This window comes from Labrus mixtus, chromosome 6 (genome assembly GCF_963584025.1).
Source record: "Labrus mixtus chromosome 6, fLabMix1.1, whole genome shotgun sequence".
In the NCBI taxonomy this organism is placed as follows: Eukaryota; Metazoa; Chordata; class Actinopteri; order Labriformes; family Labridae; genus Labrus; species Labrus mixtus.
The window spans coordinates 25137515-25159932 of record NC_083617.1 but is presented as its reverse complement, the minus strand read 5'-3'; the positions used below and the strand labels follow the sequence as shown (position 1 = coordinate 25159932).

Sequence of the window (22418 nt, the reverse complement as noted above, 5' to 3'; positions counted from 1 at the left end):
CATCATTTGTTTTGTTTCTCATGACTTAAGGTGCCAGAGAGGATGCATAGAGTTCTCGGGGCTGCTCTGGACCTCAGTACCAGCACAAAGCCTTTCGACAGCGTCACAGCAGCTCACCTCTTCGACCTGCTGCTGCACCAGCCTCACCTGAGTCAGGCTCTGCTGCTCTGTGCCCAGGAGCAAGGCATCCATTTTCAGCCGCCCTCCCTGCCCTCCCAGGCGTCTGAGGCAGCCATCATGGAGCTCAACACACTGGCTGGTAAGATCTGGATGAGTAGCACTGAAAATGTATGTATGTGTGTAAATATGTGTCAGGTGTGAGTGTTTTGTTGTCTGTGTGTCCTCAGTGGTTCGGTTCTTGTTGGAGTGTCTGCAGTCGGAGGTGTCGAGGGCCGAGTCGTCCCTCCTGCAGGCCGCTGCTTCCTCTCCTCTGTACGGCAGAGCACACTGCATCACTGCCGTCCTGCAGCATCTCAACACCGAGTGAGCGCGCACACACACACACACACACACACACACACACACACCTGTAACAACCTTCTACAGTTCACTAACTGAGTGTTTGTGTGTTTTTAGGAGTCTGGGGCACACTGAGCTGTGGAGATGTCTGGTGTCAGAGCTGATCGCTGTGTGTTACAGGATGTCTGATGTGGTCTCACCTGTAGTCCAGAGCTCCTCCCCTGAAGGACTCATCCCCATGGACACTGACTCAGGTCTGCAGGTTTCTCAGACTGATAATCTCAATCTAACGGCGCGGCCTCACTGGCCATCCGTACCGTGCTCAAGCACGCTTCAACGCTAAAGTCCAGTTCGTTTGATCAGTGTGACCGCTCCGTATCGTGCTCAGGCACGGTACACTTCCTTGGCTTTGGCACACTTTGGAGAGGTGTGCTTCAGCACGGTTCACTTCATGCATGAGCACAAGCACGCGAGTACACAACGCTGACAGCCTTCATCCAGAGTTCCATGGCTGTATCTGACTAAAATGACTCAATATAAGCCACAAAGTAGCTGTCATGTTCTCTGTGTTGTTCTCTGATGTGCGGGCGTCCGCGTGCGTCTATTTTATTTTTTTATTTTTTTATTTTTTAGTCTGATTAAAATGGCTTAAAATAAGCTGCAAAGTCAGTAAAGTAGCTGTCATGCTCTCTGTTTTTTTCTCTGATGTGCAGACGCGGACTCGACTGCACGTCTCTTTTTCTCTCTCTCTCTCTCTCTCTCTCTCTCTCGTCCGCCTGTTTGTAAACTGAGCACGCTTCATAATAACATAAAGCGTGCATGTGTTGTATTACAACGTTATGTAAAAGAGGTAATCGTGCTTTTAGGCCAGTATGACCATGGACCGTGCCAGCCAGCGTGGGAATGGCGCAGGGGGGGGGCAATCGTGCTTTAGTACAGCACGGTACAGATAACCAGTGTGACCGCACCCTAAATCTCTTAATTTAGTCTGTGAGGTTGTTCTTCAGGTGTTTCTAATCAAACGTGTTTCGCTTAAAGCTTCTTGAAATTGAGAATTCACCACTTTTTGTGTGATTACTAATTACTGACATCATGTTGGGCTATGTGAAAATGTGAAGAACCTTTGATGGTCTGAAAATGTAATTGATCATAAGGTTGTGTGTCTGACTTTGAGATCAAATACATTTCTCTAAAATGTATTTAAGGTAAAAATTATATTAATGTCTTTGCAAAAAAATACCAAAACCAGAATTTCTTGAAAGCTAAGATTAGCTGAAGGTTTCACTGACTACGAAAGCTTCTAGTGCATAAAAGATATTAAAAAAAGAGAATTTTTCAATCTACATTGATTGAAGGAAACTGACATGATCACCCCAAAACAGAAACCTGAAACGTATTCTTTTCAAACTTCAATTCTGAAGATGTTGTTGCGACAGGTTGAACTCCATTTAAAAACAAAGAAAGAGAAAATTAAGACATTTTGAAGACTAAATGAAACTATGAGTTGATGGAAGCGTTCAGTTAAGATTACATGAATTTACCGTGAAGACAGACGGGTATATGATAAATATGATGTGTTTGTGTGTGTGTGTGTGTGTGTGTGTGTGTGTGTGTGTGTGTGTGTGTGTGTTTGTGTGTGTGTTTGTGCAGAGACGTCTGAAGGTCTGCAGAGGATCCTGCAGGAGATTCAACCCAGAGACACAAACGACTTCTTCACGAGCACCAGAGAGCTGGACACACAGCGCACAGATGATCGCACACACACTCCAACACACACGGCCACACTGAACACAGGTGAGATTCAGAATACTGAGCAAGAGGAGAGGAGCAGGTATGTCTGTGTGTGTGTGAATAAAAGAATAGAAAGGAAACACTTTCAACGCTTTGATCAAGTTTTACTTGTTTTTTTTTTTTGGTCTGGCATGATGAATGGATTTGACGAGTTTTAAAATAAACTGATTTCAAATTAAGCAAAAATAAAATTGAAGGCACTTGCATTTTACATTCTGTTCACTCACTTTTTATCTGTAACGAGACCAGCGAGTTATCATGTTCATGCATGCAGTACCAGTTCTGCACTGATGGGGGCAGTGTTTGACTTTATTTCTGTTTTTAAAGTGCACAATCCAAAACTTCTAGGAATCCCATTAAATGACCTAAACTACTGAACTTTCACCCTGAGGAGCGATTACAAGACTCTGAAGTGTGTGTGTGTGTGTGTGTGTGTGTGTGTGTGTGTGTGTGTGTGTGTGTGTGTGTGTGTGTGTGTGTGTGTGTGTGTGTGTGTGTGTGTGTGTGTGTGTGTGTGTGTGTGTGTGTGTGTGTGTGTGTTCGCTGCAGGTGGTGAGGGCTACAGGGTGACGGCTCAGATGGTGCTGGTGTGCTGCTGGCGGAGCATGAAGGAGGTGGCCATGCTGCTGGGTCAGCTGTGTCAGAGTCTGCCTTTGCATTATAGTGACAACACCCACACACAGCCTGGACTCATCACAGAGGGACAGGTGAGAAACGGAAGGACCAAACACACACACACACACACACACACACACACACACACACACACACACACACACACACACAGGACTTGTCACAGAACTAAAGACACACACAGGTACCATCATATTGATTCGGTGATGGCATAATATTGGGGTCCCAGTCTGTGAATTCAATTTTCATTGTTGCGCAGCGGGAAAACCACACACTTTTTAATACCAACTCTTTCATTTTAAAAGTGTATACTGGTGTGACCAAAAACCAGTATATAATGCTGAGACATGCTGCCGCCACCATCACCCACTGAAGCGTCTGCTTCACAGAGCACAAAGTTCTGGGGTTCATAATGACACAGACCGGGCTGGGGACGCCACTTTTTTCAAGTTTCAAGGATAAAGTAACCCTTAGTTTACACAACTCATGGAGGCAGACTTCAGTACACAGATTCAGTGAACACAAACAACTTCAGCAGCAGGCTAGAAATAAAAAAGTAGAAAAATAAATACATCAGGAGTCGAATCAAAAATACATCAAAATGGTGATCCTATCAGGGATGAGACCGACAATTATTTGGGCATGTCATCTACCTTTATGTAGTCCCAGAACCTGTCCGAGGGAGAACCCTCCTCCACCCTACTGTCACTGAGTCTGTTTAACATACACTCACAAGATGCTGTTTCAGTCATTGTACTGACCCATTCTTTTGCATGTGGGGCCTTGGGGGCGCCACTTTTAAACATCTTTCAAGAGGTCATAATACTGAATTTAAAGAAAATAGTGGCATATTTATCAATTACAATTAAAGGCATGTGAGCAGAGGAGGTGGGCAGTTTGACTCTAGGTAAGTGATTGCAGGTAATGGGTCTGTACTTCACAACTATCACTGTTGCCGCAAGCTAGGAGGAAAATGAAGGTACCCTTAGCTAGCAGGAGTTCAAACTCCACATGGTACCAGAAAGATCTACACAGCTGCACAGATACTGCATGTCATGGACTTTGCTGAATTCAATGCAAATTGTCATGCAGGAAGTTTGACAAGTTTGACCAAACCCTGGCCGGCCTCCATCTTGATCACAATGGAGAACGGTCCCAACAGTCAGATGTTGAAATATTCATCTCCCTGACACGGGCAAATCTAAGATCTTTATTTTGGTCTACATCCACACACGTAGACAGGTTTCACATTATGTGTCATGTCCTGTGTGTGCGTACTGTAGGCTGGAATGATGTGAATGAATGTGTTTGTGTGTGTGTTTGTTTGTGACTCCACGCTGGGAGGCTCTTCAATTAGCATCCGCCCTCGTTAGCGCTGCGCTTTCATTTGAGGCCCGACCCCGCTGGTTTAACGGCCGCGACGCCCCTCCCTTTCCACTGCATTCTTTCCAAATCGCTTCCACCGCCAGCAGGAAAACACCGAACGCTGCAAACAACACACTCCCACATACACACACATGCGCGGACACACTCACACAGGAATAGTCGTCTGAGTGGTTCAGCATGTGAACATCCATAATAACAAGGGAGCCAGACATAGGCTGTGTTTGTCTGTGTAGGGGGTACAGGGGGTGGGGGGCATGTTTGTGTTTGCTTGTTGACCGTGAATGTTCACTCCTGAGAGAAAAAGTAGGAAGTATCGCACTCGGCTATGTGCTGAATGTGTGTTTTTGGTGTGATGGAGGGTAGCAGCTCTTAACCTACAACATTTTGATGATTAAACCCACAAATCGAAAGCTGGCTTTGACCGATCAAACTGCTGTAGGAAAATATCCCACAGTGGGTATTTTGATTTATGATGGGAACATTGGGTACAGGTGTGCATATGCATGTTTATATAAATCAAATTAGTTTTGATGTATGCCACTTTCAGTTTTTTGCCGTACTTACACTTTAATTATGGATTCAACTCACTTTTTTAGAATTGAGACCCCAGGTTCACCTCAATCCCGTTGGAATAAACCTGGTTTAAAGAAGCAATATGTAACTCTGTCACCTAGTGTTTAAAACGGGTACTGCAGTCCAAATTCTAAACATTATAGAGAGCTGTCTCCCCCCGCCCCCTCCTCTCTAGAGTCGATGCTCACACAGGTTGCCATGTGGTGGACTCTGAAGCTTCAGTGTTTATCCAGCTCTGCATCGGTCTGTAAACCTTTCTGCGTTCTAACCTCTCTCCATTTTTCAAAAGCATCTCCAATATTGATCCTAGTTTGAGCACGTTTCTGCTCGTGGAGCTTATTAGAAACATGCAGAGGCTTTTTAGGTCGGGTACAATCACTTCTATCTGAACCACTTCTCTTACCCGCTTCCATCACTGCAACACCTGTTGGTTTGACCTGATAACTGCTCTCATATCTGGCAAACCGAGGGGCGTCCAAAACGGCCGTGTGGGGGTGTCTTAAAACCGCCTACCTTCTCTGGTCCAAACAAATCCAGAGCATTCAGGAGCAGAATCTAAAGTTAGAAGGAGGACATACTGACTGCTGCATTGTTGTCAGAGAAGCCAGCACTTCAACATAGTATGTTTCTTTAATGTCTGATCATATAGTAAGGTACCTTTATCATTTCACTCACTACACACCTTACTGATTGGACCTTTAATGAAGGTTAAGTGAGTAAACAAAACACGTATATTGATCCGTTTCGCACTAGTAAGTACGTCAGTGAGTTTTTTATTCATGCCTCATTAAAAGTTTTCATCAGTTGTTCATCCGCTGCATGAAGTATCTGTTTGGTAAAATAGCTACTACAGTAATGATGATGTCATAACCACAGTGTCCTGGAGAGATAATTGATGAGTATGTCATGGGTACCATGGTGTCCACTGTGGTAACTATGGCGATTGGGTGTTATTACATAACCGATGAAAACATGAACTCATCCTGAGGAAAATGTGAACTCCTGTCCTCTCTGTTTTTACCGCATTGATGTTTCATCTGCTGTCATTAGTTCTACACTCTGTGAACACTGAGTGTGTTGTAGCATTAATAGTGGTTTGTGTGTTTGCATTAACACTAGTGTGTGTGTTTGTGTGTGTGTTAGCATTAAGCGTTGTTGTTAATGCGTGTTAGGAAAGTTGGGTCTGGCTGAGTTGTTGTGGTCATTCTGCCCTACCGCAGGCAAACATGAGAACAGTGTGTGGTGTCTCTTTCCAAAATGTGTTTGTTAGTCCAACACCTCCCGGTCCTCTGCCAGCATCCTGTGTTACATCCCTGTTGGCATGGTAACGCTGCAGTTGTTCCTGTCATTGGTGGCACCATGGTAACAGTTTTAGTTTTTTTACGTTTCATTATTTTCTTTGGCGATCAATGTCCAGAATATCTTTTGACTTTTTCAAAGATGGCGCTTTATTTTAACTTTTTCTGATGTTGAGATGATGACAAGAGATGGAATGACAACATTTGCAGATTGTACCAAAAACATAAAAAACAAGTAGCTCCGTTATGTCCTGACAGCGTGTGTTTACGAGTGTGTCAGACCACCAACGTCACTGGTCAGCTGGAGTTTGACAGTCAGGGTTTATTTGGAACAGCTCGATGGGAGTAGTTGAAGTCATCAGAGTGTTAAAGGAGGAAAGAAAACATTAAAGCGAGCAGTCTCCCCCCGCCCCCTCCTCCCTAGAGCCGATTCACACGTGGGAACCTTGAAACCTTTCTGCGTTCTGACCTCTCTCCATTTTTCAAAAGCATCTCTAATATTTGTCCTAGTTTTTAGTGGAAAAGAACAAACTGGTGAGCAGAAAACAGCATGAAGCAGAGTCATTACTGGAACAAAGACGGAACCAATAGCTCAACAATTGCAGTATATAAACATCACCAGCACGCTTAAGAGTTCCTGCAGCAATTGCTCTTCAGCCAGGACATTTTTACGAGTTTTGAGTTTGTATGTAGTCCATAAATTGTATAAAACATGGACGTAGTCTCAGTGATGTCACTCATTGGTTTCTAAAACTTACTTCTGAAGCCCAAAGCTGGCGGTCGCCATATTGGATATGCTGACGCAAACTGACTTTCGGTCAATCTAGTAACAGGCATAGAGGTGGAGCTTAGGCGGGCCTTACGCCTCCCGGTAAACGGCTACAACGTGCCCGCTTACAGTCAGATCAGCCACGCTTTAAACATGCATCACTCTAGGTTAGTCTGAGTTAAAAAAAAACATCCATGACATGAACTATTCAGACCAAAATTTCTTCAGGCTGTTAACATGATTATTAACATCGCTGTGTATGTGCCTCATGGGTTTTTTGCAGCCAGCCTCAAGTGGACACTCAAGGTAATGCAGTATTCTGCACTTCAGCGTTGGCTTCACTCTTTAACAGCGGAGGTTGCCGTTTGGTGATAACACCGTATGATTCTCGGTGGTACTTAAATACTTTCCAGTAGTTTTAGATGAGTTTTAGTAATACAAATATTGTCTTGACGCTGTAAACAAAAATGTGACATTTCCTCCTGCAGATTGCAGCAACAGTAACAACAAACATGGTCGGCGTGCCGCTGTCTAACCGTCGTCCTCGGGGGAGAGCTGGTCTATTTGGGTCACAGTCACGGCCCCGAGCATACATGTAATTAGACTTGGGAAACTTCTCTCTCCGCACAGTGAAGTTTTTCTGGGAAACGGTCACGCTTGCAAACAGGAAGTTGACATCTAAATAAAGTACCCCTGGTACCCTCCCCCCACGCCGCGCAGGAAGCTTGCTCGGCCCTTTTTAAACAGTTACACAGACGGGAACCTTCGAGAGCGAGGTCGTAAATAGGCGAGGCCTCGACCCGGCGCAGCACCGCAGCGGTCTGAGCCCCGGCAGCCACGGGCCATCTAACGGTGACTGTCGCTGCCATTTTTACCCCGGTGAGGTCAGGCCTGTGCTGGAGTCCGCTCCGACCAACAATGTGATAAGTCACTGGGCTTGGTGCGGCTGTGGTTCACTCAGGCCGTACTTTGGTGTTAAAGTTAGTCCGCTTTGGGTCTGCAGGGTCAGTCCAGTTTAAGAGCAGTCATGTGGCCAGAAACGGGCTGCGTAAGCCCTGCGTGTTTTGTTCTCTTTTCTTCTTCTTGCGAAACTCAAATTTTACACATTTTCATTCATTCATTTGAGCTGCTGTTCTCCCTCTATAAATCCTCTACATTACAGGGTCTCTTGTTGTCTTGATTCTTCTGCAGGTCTGCGTCTCTGTCAGATTAGATGTTGTGTCTGACCCCACATCCCTGAGGGGCTGTTGGTTTTTTTTTTTCCTCCTTTTCACATGGGGTGTTATTTATCATGCAGCGGGCCTTGCCACCCCTCCCTGTGCCCTCCGTGCCACCCCTGACTAAGTCGAGGCCTGCTCGCTCTGTGGTGGCGGTGATGCCACAGCTGTAATGACAGGGCAGTGCAGCTCAGCGTCCGCCTCGCCCTGCCGCCTCACCTGCTGCACACTCACCAGTTTACGCTCTGCCACAGCGTGTGTGTTTGTGTGTGTGTATAGTTAGAATAATGTCGCTAACACTATTACTAACTGGTTGGTTTTTCTGACGGTGGCCATTATGTGGATGTCTCAGCATCCTTATTTGAACACGTTTGTCACGCTACTGACATGCTGCTCTCACGCTGCGTGAGCTCCATGCTCACTGGCTGCAAACCGAGCGACGTCTCTGAAACACACAAGTGAAACAGTCTGAAGAGGGATTAGATTACACAGTTAAGCACTATTCTTTTTGCACAATCTGCTGTGGTGGTTTCAGTGGAAGAAGAATATTTAATGTCTAAAACAAAACGCTGCAGAAAGCTTGTCATTGTCATTGATGTCCCTGATTGAGGATAACAAATACTGATATTGAAATGATTCTGTTTTTATATTAATGTCAGTTCTCAGATTTTTAAAAGCACTTTCTGATTACAAAGAGAGTATAGGTTTATCTAACTGCTTGCATGATGATAAATGGAATCACAGAAATGAGTAGTAGAGAAGGCTGATATGACCTTTAATCAATATCATGAATAATTGAACTTTTTACCTCCATTTCGATTAATGAAGGATTATTTTGTTTTTGTTTTCTGCCCTCACTGTCATGCTCTCTACTGTAAATATGCTCATCTATTAAAGCTGGGATGTGTTTTCTAATGAAAGAGTGCATATCTGATGAACTATTCTGTGGTTATTTATTGAATATTTCAAACTGAAATCAAAGCATCACTCGAAATGAAAACGACACATTTTAGAAATTAAGCCCTAGAATACAGTGAAGAAAATGTAGGATGTGATACATTATGAACATTCATGGAGCTGCAATTGGAAATGCAGCTCCATGAATGCTACCTGAGGAGGAGAAAAGTTAAATAATAAAATGTATATATATCATTTTTGACAAAAAGGTCAGTGTTTTGATCCGAACCAAAGGTTTGTAATCAGATTCACCAATAATAAACACAGCTACCGATATAATCTGTGCTACTCCCAAATCAGCCTATTAAATCATTTGTGCTCTTTTGAAGTTCAGGAAGAATTTTAAACAACCGTAGCGCCCGTCTTCACTGACTCACTGCTCCCTGTCTGCTCTCTTCACATGTTCAGAATAACCCATCAAACAACCGATCTGAATGCTGTGATTTTATTTTGACCCTTATGTTCAGTTAATTCATACACACACACACACACACTCTCACTATCTCACTCTCTCTCTCTCTCCTGTTACAGTGAAGTCTCTCTCTCTCTGTGTCTGCAGGTGGAAGGGGTTGGCTTGTACTTCCGTCAGCAGCTGCTGCAGTCCCGTCATCGTGGAGCCTTTGAACTGGCTTATGTGGGCTTTGTGCGCCTCACCGAGATGCTGTGCAGGTGTGTGTGTGTGAGAGTGTGTTTGTGTGTGTGTTTGTGTGTGTTCACATTCAGGGCAGAGGGGCTGAAAGGTAACACTGGTGAATAGCTGTACTGAGTGTTGGTTTGCCTTCCTGTTAGCAGGTGGGCGTGTCCTCTCAGTGTCACTTCTCAGGTGGAAATATGTGATTACATCAAGACTTAATGATGTGTGTTATTAATCATTTATCTCATGGGCAGTCAGGAGAGCTTCAGGAGGACATTTAGTAGAATAAGAAAGTAAATCATCTTTAAGATGTTATCACAAGGAGCAAAAGCTGAAAGTGGCACTTTATTTTGAGGGGACAGAGTAGGAAATCAGAGAGAGAGAGGGGGGGGGGGGAAGACATGCGGGAAAGGAGCTGCAGATCGGACTTCAACCCACGCTGCCCCCCTAGAGGACTGTATATGGAGCACAACCTAACAGCTAGGCCATCAACACCACTGAAAGACCCATTTTTAAACAAGTCTCATACAACTCCTGTCCTCTGCAATTTCTGGAAATAACTCCACAATGATCCTACTGAGGGGAGGAAACAAACCATCCATTAATTCTGAACAACACACAAGAATTCCTCACCCTGTCGTCCCTCCCTGCTCTCCTCAGCGGTGGGCTGTGGAGGATGATTTGGCCCTGCGGCAGGTGACAAACCACAAACCCGACAATGTTGACTTTGAACCACCCAGCGCTGTTAAAACAAAACTCTCCTGTTTTGTTCTCGTACAGAAAGCAGTCTGGCAGCATGTTGTGTAACGAGGGCGACATTCTGGTGGTTGTGTGTGGGAGAACTGGGAGTGTGTGTGTCCTGCTCGGAGCTCGTGTGTGTGTGTGTGTGTGTGTTTTCAGTGTGTGGATGGTATGCAGGCCGTGTGCTGGGTTATGGGGTGTTGATTGCGGGGTGTTTAACCACGGCTGTTTGATGCTCTGGGATCTGGCTCTGCTGGCTCCTCTGTGTTTGCACTCTCTCACCGTGTCTCTCTTCTTTTGCTCGTTCTCTTCTTAAATCTTTCCACCCCCTCTTTACTTTCTCTGTTTTGTCTCTTTAACCGAGCTCCTTGGTTACAATTGTACTTTTAAATAGTTTACAGCACTGCTTTCTTTGGACACCTAGGGCTGCTTGATGAACTCAACAACCCGCCATCAACCCCACCCGTCTTATATCACATTGAAGTCGTTTCAAACACATGTTGATGAGAAGTGTCGGGATGTAACGATACATCCCGTTACTATTATTCATACAAATATGAGCAATTTAAATCTAAATGACAGAAAAGTATATTGCGATACTCTCTAACCAGCAGAGGGCGCTATCTGCTTTTGTCTTCTCCTGTTTGATGTCAGCAGCTGAAGAAAAGAGACGTACAGACTCAGCAGATGAAAGTATAGATTTTAACGTTTTGTATCAAGACTTGAGCATTAAACCTGACACAGTTAAACCTCAAAACCCTCGCTAGTCAGCACCAGAATTACCAGGTGGTTATACAAATTATCAATAGTTTGGCCCTCGATGCCGGTCAGATGTTTTTCTCACACTTTAACGCAACAAGCTTTCCCCGCTCTGCTGCTCGGATGTAAACAAGCTCAAATAATGCATATCATCTCAAAGCACTGAGGGGGTCTGCAGTGTGTTGAAGTAGATGTAAGCTCTGTCAGGTAAAAGTGGAATCTCAACCAAAGCGAATGAGTAACCATATTCAGTCCATGCAGGGAGGACTGAAGGCTGGTCTAATCTGACATTGTTTTCCTGGAGATGCTATGATCCTGTGTTTAGCTGTTGTGAATAAAGTGTGCTGAATTGACAGTTTTTCTAAATTTAGACTGAGTTTAAATGTTGCCAGTCGTAATTTAAATAAGAATTACCCGATATTTGGTACCTGAGACTTCTCTGTTTTGTTGTCATGGTATCGAAACAGGTATAGCAATCATTTTAATTTTACTAGTATTGTTTCAGAAGTTAGGGTTCTGTATCGTATCATCCCTCCTGGTTGTTTTTTGGATGAAAGCACAGATGCATTTATGGATACCAAGGTGTGTCTGTGGTGTAAACACATGTCCAAAAACTCATTATTTCTGTGTGTTTTTGTGTGTGTAAGGAGTGGGAGTCAGGCCCTGCAGCAGCTCCCCTCCCGATGGCTGACTGAGGTTCTACAGGAGGTCAAATCCAGCGACCCGTCGTCCAAGCTGTGTGCCACACGCCGCAGTGCTGGAATACCGTTCTACATCCAGGTGTGTCATCGTTTCAGAATATAAACAGAACTACAGGAGCTAAGAAGCATCAGAAGGGTTCTTGTAAGGTTTCGGTTTCAAGTGTTGTTAAGAAGCCGATGATGTTTCAAATGAGAGCTCTTCTTCAGGTGTGTGTGCGTGTATGTGTGCGTGTATGTGTGCGTGTGTGTTTACCTTTTACAGTAGTGTAATCAGCAGTTCTTGGCATGCCACTGAAGCACTCATGCTGGAAGAACACTGAGTTTCTTAATCCATTAAGTTTTTTTATTACTTACATGGACACACACACACACACACACACAGACACACACACACACACACACACACACACACACACACACACACACGGATGCACACACTGTCCTCTGGTTGACCTCCTCAGTAGTCATCTGTCCTGCACACCTCCAGCAGTGTGTTGTAATCTGTAACTAACGTCTCCAACCACCTGACTGACTCAGTGTGTTATTCACTCCCTTATACCCCCCACACCAGACACACACACACACACACACACACACACACACACACACACACACACATGCACTGAATACTGATATTAAAGCTTGACAGTTTGTGTTTTATCACAGTGGTAATTTGCTGACATCACTGACTCTGCTGCTATTTCAAAAAGAAAAGAAAATTCTCACATCTTCGAATTTAGGTTCAACACGGTCAGGTGAATGTGGAATGTTTTCTCCTTATATAATAAATGTTTAAGGAAATGGTCATGGAAACTCCAGATAAAGGCCGAGTGAACAATGTAGCTGTTTGCATTCACACGTGCAGCTCCTTCTGCAAATTTCAGGAGGTTTGTCCAAGTTTGAAAGCACTGAAAGTCAAGTAACACATAGCATTGATATAAATAATTATGTCATCAGAATCTGTTGGTTCCTGCGCCACTTCAGCAATGACTTGCCTCCTGAAACTCCCCTCCCGTCAAATAGGGAAAGTCTCCGGCTCTGAGGTGCAGGTGTGAGGTCCAGCCCTCCTGAAATTTTCAGGAGTGCATATTTGAAAACTGCTAAAGATTGGTATGGGGTTAAAAATCTGCAGAATTTTCCTTTAAAATGAGACTGAAAGAAGACAGAGAAGATAAGGATGAAGGAGAAAAGAAGGGGGAGTGGAGGAAGTCTGGTAGAAGTTTGAGGTCGACACCTTGGCAGAGCATCCGGCTGCATTCCTTCACACAGAGAAAGACAGAAAGAGAGTCAGATCCGGGAACGCTGCCTCCTGCCCCCCCCCCCCCCCCATGCTGGTCTCGATCCACATGGGACAGACTTCACAAGAACAAGGCTAGACCTCCTCCAGCCACTCTGCCTCCCCCCTCCTCCCCCTCCTCCTCTATCTCTCCCTCACAAAGCTAACGTCTGAACCAAAACACAGACACACAGCTGGCTTCCATCAGCTCCTTCAGTAACATCATTCCTCCTCATCCGTCTCCTGGAGCATAAAGATGATGTCACTCAGTGAAGATATCAGACATAAACGTATGCATGTGTACTGCTGTTTTACAGTCGAATGTGTGTTATGTGATTGAAAACCTCTGGTAACAGTGACGGGCATGCATTAGTTTAGTTTCGAGGATATCTGGCATGGAGGCTTATACTGCATATTTACAGAACCAACCTTTGAAATGAGGCGTGTTATTTAATGCATTACACACAAACAGGAATATTTAAAAGTGTTTTCCAGAAATTGAGAATAATATTAATTGTATTGACATAGCACCACAAAAGCAATGAATACCTCTGGCAGTGTATCAAGAAAGAAATGAATGTGAACATCTGAAGGTTTTTTGTCATTGTGTCTGCTGTACTCTGCCTTAACAAATCACACAGCTCTGCAGAAAGCACATTTTTAAACAAGCTGTCAATCGTGGCATTTATATGGTTTTAAAGGTCACATATTCTCCTCCTCTTCAACCAGTTTAAATAAGTCTCAGAGCTCCTCAAAACATGTCTGTGAAGTTTCTTGTTCTAAATCCACTCTGATCCTGTATTTGATCATGTCTATAAACCCCTCTATTTCAGCCCTGCTCAGAACAGACTGTTTCTGTGTCTGTACCTTTAAATGTAAATGAGCTGTGTCTGACCACGCCCCCTCTCTGGAAGGGCTTGGGTGTCTCGAGCTTTCTCGCTCCATGTCCTATTGTTTACGGTGAGAAGGCAGACTCAGAGGGCAGAACAAACACCTAGCTGTGGGAGTGTCACCCACCTGGGGGAGGGGTTACTGCCCTTTGTGATGTCATGAAGGGAAAATGTCAAAACAGCCTGTTTGAGCACACATTTTCTGAAAAGTGGAGCAGGCAAAAGACGGAGAGGATGGACTTTTCTCATCATTGGGGGGTTTGTAGACAGACTAGGGACACATATTTTAGAAAGTGCTGCATGTTGTCGCTTTAAGAGTCTGCCAGAGCATTACATTGTCTGAGTTTTATTATCCAATTCCAAATCCACTGAAGAAGAGATAATACTGGTCTATGTCTGACATGTTTTTCTGTTGTAAACACGTTGGGACATTTTGACTCTTGTTGTTCTACACACTGACTCTGTTTGTGTGTTCGTTCCCCCTCAGGCTCTCCTCTCCTCTGAACCAAAGTCGTCGAGCTGCAGCCTGCTGAAGATGACCATGAGGGAGCTGATCGCGCTCGCCATGCCGTCTGCAGACAGAAACACCGACACTTCCACCGTCCCTCAGGTTGGACAATGCAGGAAATGTATTAAACTGTCATCTAGAGAAAAGCAGTGATGCTCTAGTTGTTTATTATTTTGCTTATCCAAGAATCTTCTGGTTATTTCCACATGAATCCATTGTTCATCGTTTGGTCTTCAAAATGTCAAAGAGTTATAAAAAGAAAGTGCTCATCATCGACTTCCCAAATCCAGGAGGAGGCGTCCTAATATTTATTTTTCTTACCGTCGCTGTAAAATCCAATGACTCCTCTCTAGATCACATGTAGAAGTTGTGTAAATGTTTAGTTATTTTTTTAGTGAGCTGTTGTTTTGAACAGACACATAGTTTCCTTCATGGTTGTTTTATTGAAAATGTAACAGAGCTGATGTTGACTCCCTCAGGTCCACGCTCTCAACATCCTGCGAGCTCTGTACAGAGACACTCGTCTGGGAGAAAACGTCATTCCCTTCGTCTCGGAGGGTCTGCAGGCCGCTGTGCTCGGCTTCACCTCTCCTGTGTGGGCGGTGAGTCTCAACAACTCTTTTTCTTTTCTCTGAGTACCTGTTTGAGTTTAAAACCCTGAATGTACATCAACTGGAGTGCATGTTGCACTCTCCAAACCCAAATGACTAAATCACATCTCTAATGAGCTTCAGCTTTGTGCTCACTCGGACACAACTCAACTGACATTTTAGTTTGCAGCAGCAGAAGTTAACAGAGCCGACCAGAGTATCTGATTCATCCTCTTTCTGAAGCGATGGTTTGCTCTGTTTTCTTTTTACCCTCTCTTACTCTCTGCCCTCCTCCCTCACCGCTGTGTTTTTGTTGTTTCCTTTTCCAGGTGAGGAACTCGTCCACGCTGCTCTTCAGCACTCTGATCACGAGGATCTTTGGAGTGAAGAAGGGGAAGGACGAGCACTCGAAGAAGAACAGGTCTGCTGCTCCTCGCTCTCTCACAGATCCACTTCACTGTCATGTGCATCAAAGCACAACGAGAATCAGTGGTTACCAGTCATGTTCGCCAAAAGACGCAGTGACCTGTGCATAAAAAGGTCAAATGTAGCTCATATTGAATACTTAATATGAAGAAATCAGGTACGTCCTGCAGGTTGAGGTAATTCCACCTTTTTCGGTTGCAGCCAAAAGTGTCAGTCATCTTTAACGTGGTCATATTCATCCTGACTGTCAACACTTTTTTGCCATTTGCTTTAAGAATGTTGTTATTTATGACTGCCTAACACTGAATATAATGCTTAGCTATATCTTCAAAAAATATAAAATTTATAACAAAGCAATCAATTTAGAAAAACACATATTTTAAGTACTTTAAACCACTGGTTCTCAACTGGTCAAAAAGTCTAAAAATCACTTTTAAATCATTTTTGTTTTGTTTGATCTCTTTGTTCTGTCACATGTGTTGTACAGTCTGAGGTCCAAACTGCACAGTTTTTCATAAAACAAATATCATAGGTTGAAAAGTATCCAAAATTTTTGGTGGCAATTTCTTATGAAGGAGTTGATGGTGGATCCTGAGGCTAGACCTGTTGAGAACCACTGCTCTAAACCACGTGTTTAATCAGTGGCTGTTTGACACCACCAGGGGGTGCTGGTGTAACACCACAGTAGCAGTTCTCAGTCCGCTCTGATTGTTCTTCTCATACTACAAAAGTTCAAACCTACATCCACAAACTATGAGAGAGGCATAAAGAGAGAGAGAGAAACAGAAACACACACACAGCATCAATGATTTATCATCAATGACGCTGGGTCCTTCCTGTCAGTGCTGCTCTCGTCAGCTGCAATGAATAAGGCTCCAATAAAAGTGCAGATCATTGTTGCAGATGTGAAAATGTGATCAGAAACAAACCTTCATTCACAAAGCTCCACATGTGTTTACTGATGATAATTCATCTGAACACAAGATCAGAACGGTAAACAAACATGCTCACAGTTTGAGAATGTTCTGGTCTGAGTGTGTTTAAGGAGGTGTTTGCACTACTCCTGCTTGGCATCACTAATTCATTATAAACAAATCTCAACATTTCGTCACCTTGACCTTCGTCAAGTGCGTTCTCAAACAATCTTGCCATGATCTTAAGAAGACAAAGCTCCGCCTACTTCATGTGCTCAGGTGTGAGACATTTAGTCTGACTAGAAGTGTCTCACGATCATCAGTAGTAACATGTACATATTATATATGAAGGCAATGACACCAATCAAAATACAAATTTGACCGGCATTAGATCAGAGAAAAAACTTACATAAATAAATCTATCAATTAGACTCTACAACACAAAATGTACCTATTAACAAGTTTATTTACAGAGATATCTTATCTAAAAAATGTAAACATCGACCTTTTAAAATTTGATCTCAGACATTCGACTTGTCATATCAGGCTGAGAGCAAAAAACTGCAGTTCCTCAAGTGTCCACCTGAGGCTGGCTGCACAATCTGTCGTCTTCGCTTTCTTTGTTGTCTTCTTCGTCGTCTTCTCCTTCATCTTCTACTTTTTGTCTTCATCGACATTGACATCTACTTCTTTTGCTTCTTTGTCCTCTCTCTCTCCATCGTCTTCCTCACCTTCATCGTCTTCTTTATTATCTTCCTTTTCACCTTCATCCTCATCCTCTTCTGCTTCTTCTTCTCCTACTTCTTTTCTTTGTTATCGTCTCCATCATCTGGTTCTTCTTATCCCTCTCCATCTTCATCTCCATCTTCTTCCTCCTCTGCTTCCTCTTCTTTTTCATCCTCATCTTCTTTTTTGTTTTCCTTTATGTCTGCTTTGTCTCATTTGTCTGCTTCATCATCTTATTATTATTTGTCTTCATCTTCACTCTATGTTTGTTCTTCTTCATCCCCTTCATCTTTGTCTTCTTTGTCTTCTTCTTTGTCTTCTTTGTTTTCTCTGTCGTTTCTTCGTCTTTGCCATCTTCACCTTCTTCTTCTTCTCGGGGTTTGCTGGAGGTTAATCAAAACCATAAAAATGAACACCTCTGGGTACTTTTGATGATTCAGATGGACTTTCAGAGGCTGTTCATATGCTGACACATTTTCAGATTGAAGTGTTGTGATTAGCAGAAACGTGTGCGGCATAAAAAGCCACTAACCTACAAATGTTCTAACAATAACAACTGCGTCTGAGAAGCTGTCAGTTGGCTGATATCTCACTTTGGAGGATTGGATGTTGATACGATGAAGTGAGGTGGAGGAATCTGTTGAACGTGTCTCAGTTTCAGTCGGAGGGTTCTCGGCTGTTCTGCTCCGCTCTCACAGACTGTTTGACAAATTGTGGGTTTGTTTCTGAGGTTTCTGGAAGAGAGTCTTAAATTATACCGCGCTCCCAGCTCATGTCAAACATCCATCTGAGTGTTTGGAAACCTGATAATGAAACTGATAGATAGCAGACCTGGGTGTTTTTTTTTTTTCAACATGTGTTTTATGATGTGTTGAATCCATCGTAGGTGCAGCGACAGGTGGAGACGCCACGACGGGCTCCACAGGATTATTCAATAACCCAGAATGATAATGAAGTATCAGGGATGCAACCCAACTTTATTAAAGACTAGTGATTTACCTGAACAGGGCTAAATAGATCAGAAAGCAGGGCACAGTTTAAGGAGGAGCTACTTCCTGTGATTGACAAGTCGTCACCACAGTGAGTGTGTTTACACAGACTTGAGTATCCCCGGTTTTTATCAGGTTTTTAGTCTCCAGTTTTGTGTTTGTGTATGTAAAAATCATGTACCGATGTTGAGAAACAGGATTTTGCCAACGGGAGATTTCTGAAAGAAAACGGGATACTGTAGCATCTGTCTCATTTCAAAATTGCCTCGTTTTGTGTTGTACAAAATAAACATCACCGACGCCTGCACAAGATGCAATATTCAAGAAACCATGAAAATCTCATGTATGCAGGGATATGAAATTCGGGTTTCTCTCTGTGCATGTAAACACCAGATCCTGCAAAAGATAAAAACCAGGATAAGACTCATAAACGGGATACTCACATCCACATGAACGCACTCAGTTACTTGAAAAGTCTTTTTCAGTGTCTGTTGTACTTAAAGACACTCTGAGGACTCATCTGTTCATGTTTTCATTGTTTGTTTTTGTTTGAATCCTGATATCAGCTAGCCTAAATTATCATCCCGTTTATTATCACAGGAACCTCAAAACACAGACGCATTTAGCTAAAACAAGCTAGCACTACCGTTAGCAGAAAACGTGCCGTTAGCTCTCCTCTCTAGCTTCAACCTCTCATCCAAATATGGTCACTTCTCGCTCCCAAAACGATTTTTAAAAAGCGAGTGCCAACATGCTACATTTAGAGCTTGAAAAGTGATGTAGTGAGTAATAGATGACGTCAGGTCGGCTACGTCCTCCTCTTCTATAAAGACTGTTTAAAACATTAAGAGAACAGCGCAGAGACAGGAACTTCAACTCAAAGCTAATTTGCACAGTTGATTATGTGTTCATGAATCATATGTTATATCATCGTCTCAACAGTTTCACATTTTGTGTAGATCTTTTTGATATCTCGCTGTTTAATCTGAGACAGAGACCCATGACGAGGACTCCTTAAATCAGACATGAACAATGGAAGTCTGTTCTGTCTGGCTGCAGGACTCTGAGGGACTCTGAGGGATCTGTTCGGAGGTCTATATCGAGCTCAGCGCTGGTTTGTTAGCTCTCAGATAATCCAGGCTAAAGTTTCACAGGGCTCCTCTCTGCCCGCTTCTCTTTCCTGTGTTTCTATTGGCCCCTGACACTCGCACCAAGCCGACGCTGCTCATGTTTATCTCGTCTGTTTCCACTCCGGTTTTTACCCTGCTGCCCCCCCCCCCCCCCCCCCCCCCCCCCTCCCTGTGATCTCCCCCTCCTCATGTCTGCTGCTCTCTTTCTGTCTTATTATCCGTGTTTGAGCTTTTGGTTTCACATTGAAGATGAAAGTAATGACGGAGAAATGTAGCATCAGATCTCTGTAGAGATTTTTACACGATCCTGCTTGAACGAGGCTTTTGTCTTTATTCTCTCTGCAGCTGAGAGCTCAGACTTCTGCCGTCAGGGTCATTCTGTCGTATATTCGTTCATGATGTCATTACATTGTTTTACATGTTGTGTGAAACATGGAGTAAACATGGATGTTTGCTATCAGTCTGTCAGATTGTTGTTTCCATAAAAGTGTTTGAGAAGATAACAGGGAGAGAGAACATTTAGATAATATTACGATTGTATAGTAGGACATGAAGCCTTTGAAAATACTATAAGACAAGCAGTGATTACAAAATACGAAAATAACATAAAAGCAAAAACATATTGCAGATTAAACCATCAGACCTTTTAGAACAGTATTTAATGTCAGTTAGCAAAAACATGTTCGATTACAGACATTAGACCCCGTGTCCACCTAGCGCTTTATTCTCAGAGACCAGCGTCTTTTTTACAAGCGCACTCAAGTTGAAAATCTTTCAACTTTCCAGAAAGGCGCAGATGACGTCACAGGGGCTCTTTTCCAAATGTATGATATTCCTCGTATTTTTGCCTCCTACGGATCGTGTCTTGTACCCACATCCTCCTCGCTCCGTGTCTGCCGTTGTCAACAGACTGTTGTCATAGAGACAGGAGGGACGTGCAGCACTTTTCCTCTCAGAGCAGAAACGCGTCATGCAAACACTCCCGAACATACAGCCAGCGACACAGGGCCTAAGCGGGCCGCACAGGTTCAAGTCCGGCCTGTGGCTTTTTTCCTGCATAACATTCCCCGCTCTCTCTCTCGGTTCCTGCTCTGTCCACTGTCAATTAAAGGCATACAATCCCAAAAATACACCTGGAAAAAAAAGGAAACACAGTTAGCCTTTCTTAATCTGTGGTTTCTAAAGTTAAAATTTCTATGATTTCAATGCTAAATCTGTTAGCCATTAAAGGCAATTTCCATCCATCAAGCTAACAGCTCTCTGAGAAATCTCCTCCCCACCTCTCGGAGAAAATCACTCCAGCCATCAATAGGTTATATTAACACAACTAGGTTAGGATGCTGATGTTTCAGAGCGTTGATCTATTCGGTAATCACGCTGATCATTAAATCTGTTTCTGTGTGGCGTCTGCGGGGAGGATTCCAGTTTTATATGTATAATTGTTCATTACTTTCAGAAAGTAATTTTCTTCCCTAATTTCAATGTTCCAAAACCCGATCGAAATAGTTCTGTATTTTCAAATGTTGACAAAATGTCATTGTTATTTCATTTTCCATATTTTTGGAAAGTCTTACTTATTGTTTTAGTTTATGCAGAATTTAAGGATGTGAAACATGTATGGATACTTCAAGAAATGACATCACATTAAGCAAAAAATCAAACCTACATAGAGGCCGAAGGGTTAAATGTTAGGGATCATATTATGAAAACAAAGTCGTCCTCTTGTCTCTTTGTGTTGTACTGAAGTTGTAACAGAGCTGTGTGTGCGTGTGTGAACAGGAAAGCTGCAACTCATTTATGAAAGTGTGTTTTTGCGTCCGTGCGCTCGTGTGTCTGGTGTGTGTTATTACCATGATGTTACGGTTGTGATCTCAAGCTGCAGTAAATGCATAGTGACAGCTTGTCCACTCTAATATCTGACTGTGTGTGTGTCATAAACACACATCCTTCTCACACAAACCATTTACTCACAGCGCTGTGTGTGTGTGTGTGTGTGTGTGTGTGTGTGTGTGTGTGTGTGTGTGTGTGTGTGTGTGTGTGTGTGTGTGTGTGTGTGTGTGTGTGTGTGTGTGTGTGTGTGTGTGTGTGTGTGTGTGTGTGTGTGTGTGTGTGTGTGTGTGTGTGTGTGTGTGTGTGTGTGTGTGTGTGTGTGTGTGTGTGTGTGTGTGGAGACGTCGCTCCTCGCTGTCTGTGGGAATCACAGCTGTGTGTTTTACATGTTACTTGAATCCAGACGTATTGTTTGCTTGTGGATCAGACTCGGGCTGCTCCGCTCTGAGATCAGATAACGTTGCTGAGATAAATGCAACTGTAAACAAAGTTGACAGCGAAGATTGCTCTCAGCATTCCAACCAGAGTCTCCAGATTTATCTCCGGCCTGTGTCAACTCCTCACTCTACTCTGCATGTGCTGCTGTACATAAAAAATGTCCTCTCCTCTCCTCTCCTCTCCCTCATCTGTCTCTCCTCTCCTCTCCTCTCCTCTCCTCTCCCTCATCTGTCTCTCCTCTCCTCTCATCTCCTCTCCTCTCCCTCATCTGCCTCTCCTCTCCCTCATCTGTCTCTCCTCTCCCTCATCTGCCTCTCCTCTCCTCTCCTCTCCCTCATCTGCCTCTCCTCTCCTCTCCTCTCCTCTCCTCTCCTCTTCTCTTCTCTTCTCTCCCTCATCTGTCTCTCCTCAGCTCTCCTCTCCTCTCCTCTCTTCTTCACCGGTTGAAACATGAATCTGTATTGAAAGTGGGTCATGTATGTAGTAGAAATGTGAAATAAATGTTTAAGTTGGTGCCTTCTTGACAGAGACATGAATGAAAGACTGGCCCGATCCCAGCGGGAGTTGTTGTTGACCCCCAACGGGTCTTGAGCCTCGGCTGCCTCCTGTTCCTCTATCAGCCTCAACTGTTCGTCTCTATATTGCAGCTCATAGAGATAGCCACGAACATCCAATTTGAGCACAAGACCTTCAAAATCCCCTTCATCCATATCATTTTGAAGTTGATCTTTCTCCACAGAGCCTGTTAGCATAAGTTCGGAGTTTCGATTCTGGGAGTGAGTT

General features: G+C 43.6%; 1 protein-coding gene across 1 annotated transcript in view; it reads left to right on the top strand.

The window, feature by feature from the left end:
* The window catches only part of thada (THADA armadillo repeat containing), an 81749-nt gene that overhangs the window by 8124 nt on the left and 51207 nt on the right, over positions 1 to 22418 (top strand). The window contains exons 17-26 of the mRNA XM_061040695.1: positions 31 to 259; positions 348 to 483; positions 577 to 713; positions 2110 to 2253; positions 2800 to 2957; positions 9643 to 9752; positions 11865 to 11997; positions 14572 to 14694; positions 15072 to 15194; positions 15512 to 15603. Coding sequence (XP_060896678.1) covers positions 31 to 259; positions 348 to 483; positions 577 to 713; positions 2110 to 2253; positions 2800 to 2957; positions 9643 to 9752; positions 11865 to 11997; positions 14572 to 14694; positions 15072 to 15194; positions 15512 to 15603 — 1385 coding nt within the window. The remainder of the gene's footprint in view (positions 1 to 30; positions 260 to 347; positions 484 to 576; positions 714 to 2109; positions 2254 to 2799; positions 2958 to 9642; positions 9753 to 11864; positions 11998 to 14571; positions 14695 to 15071; positions 15195 to 15511; positions 15604 to 22418) is intronic.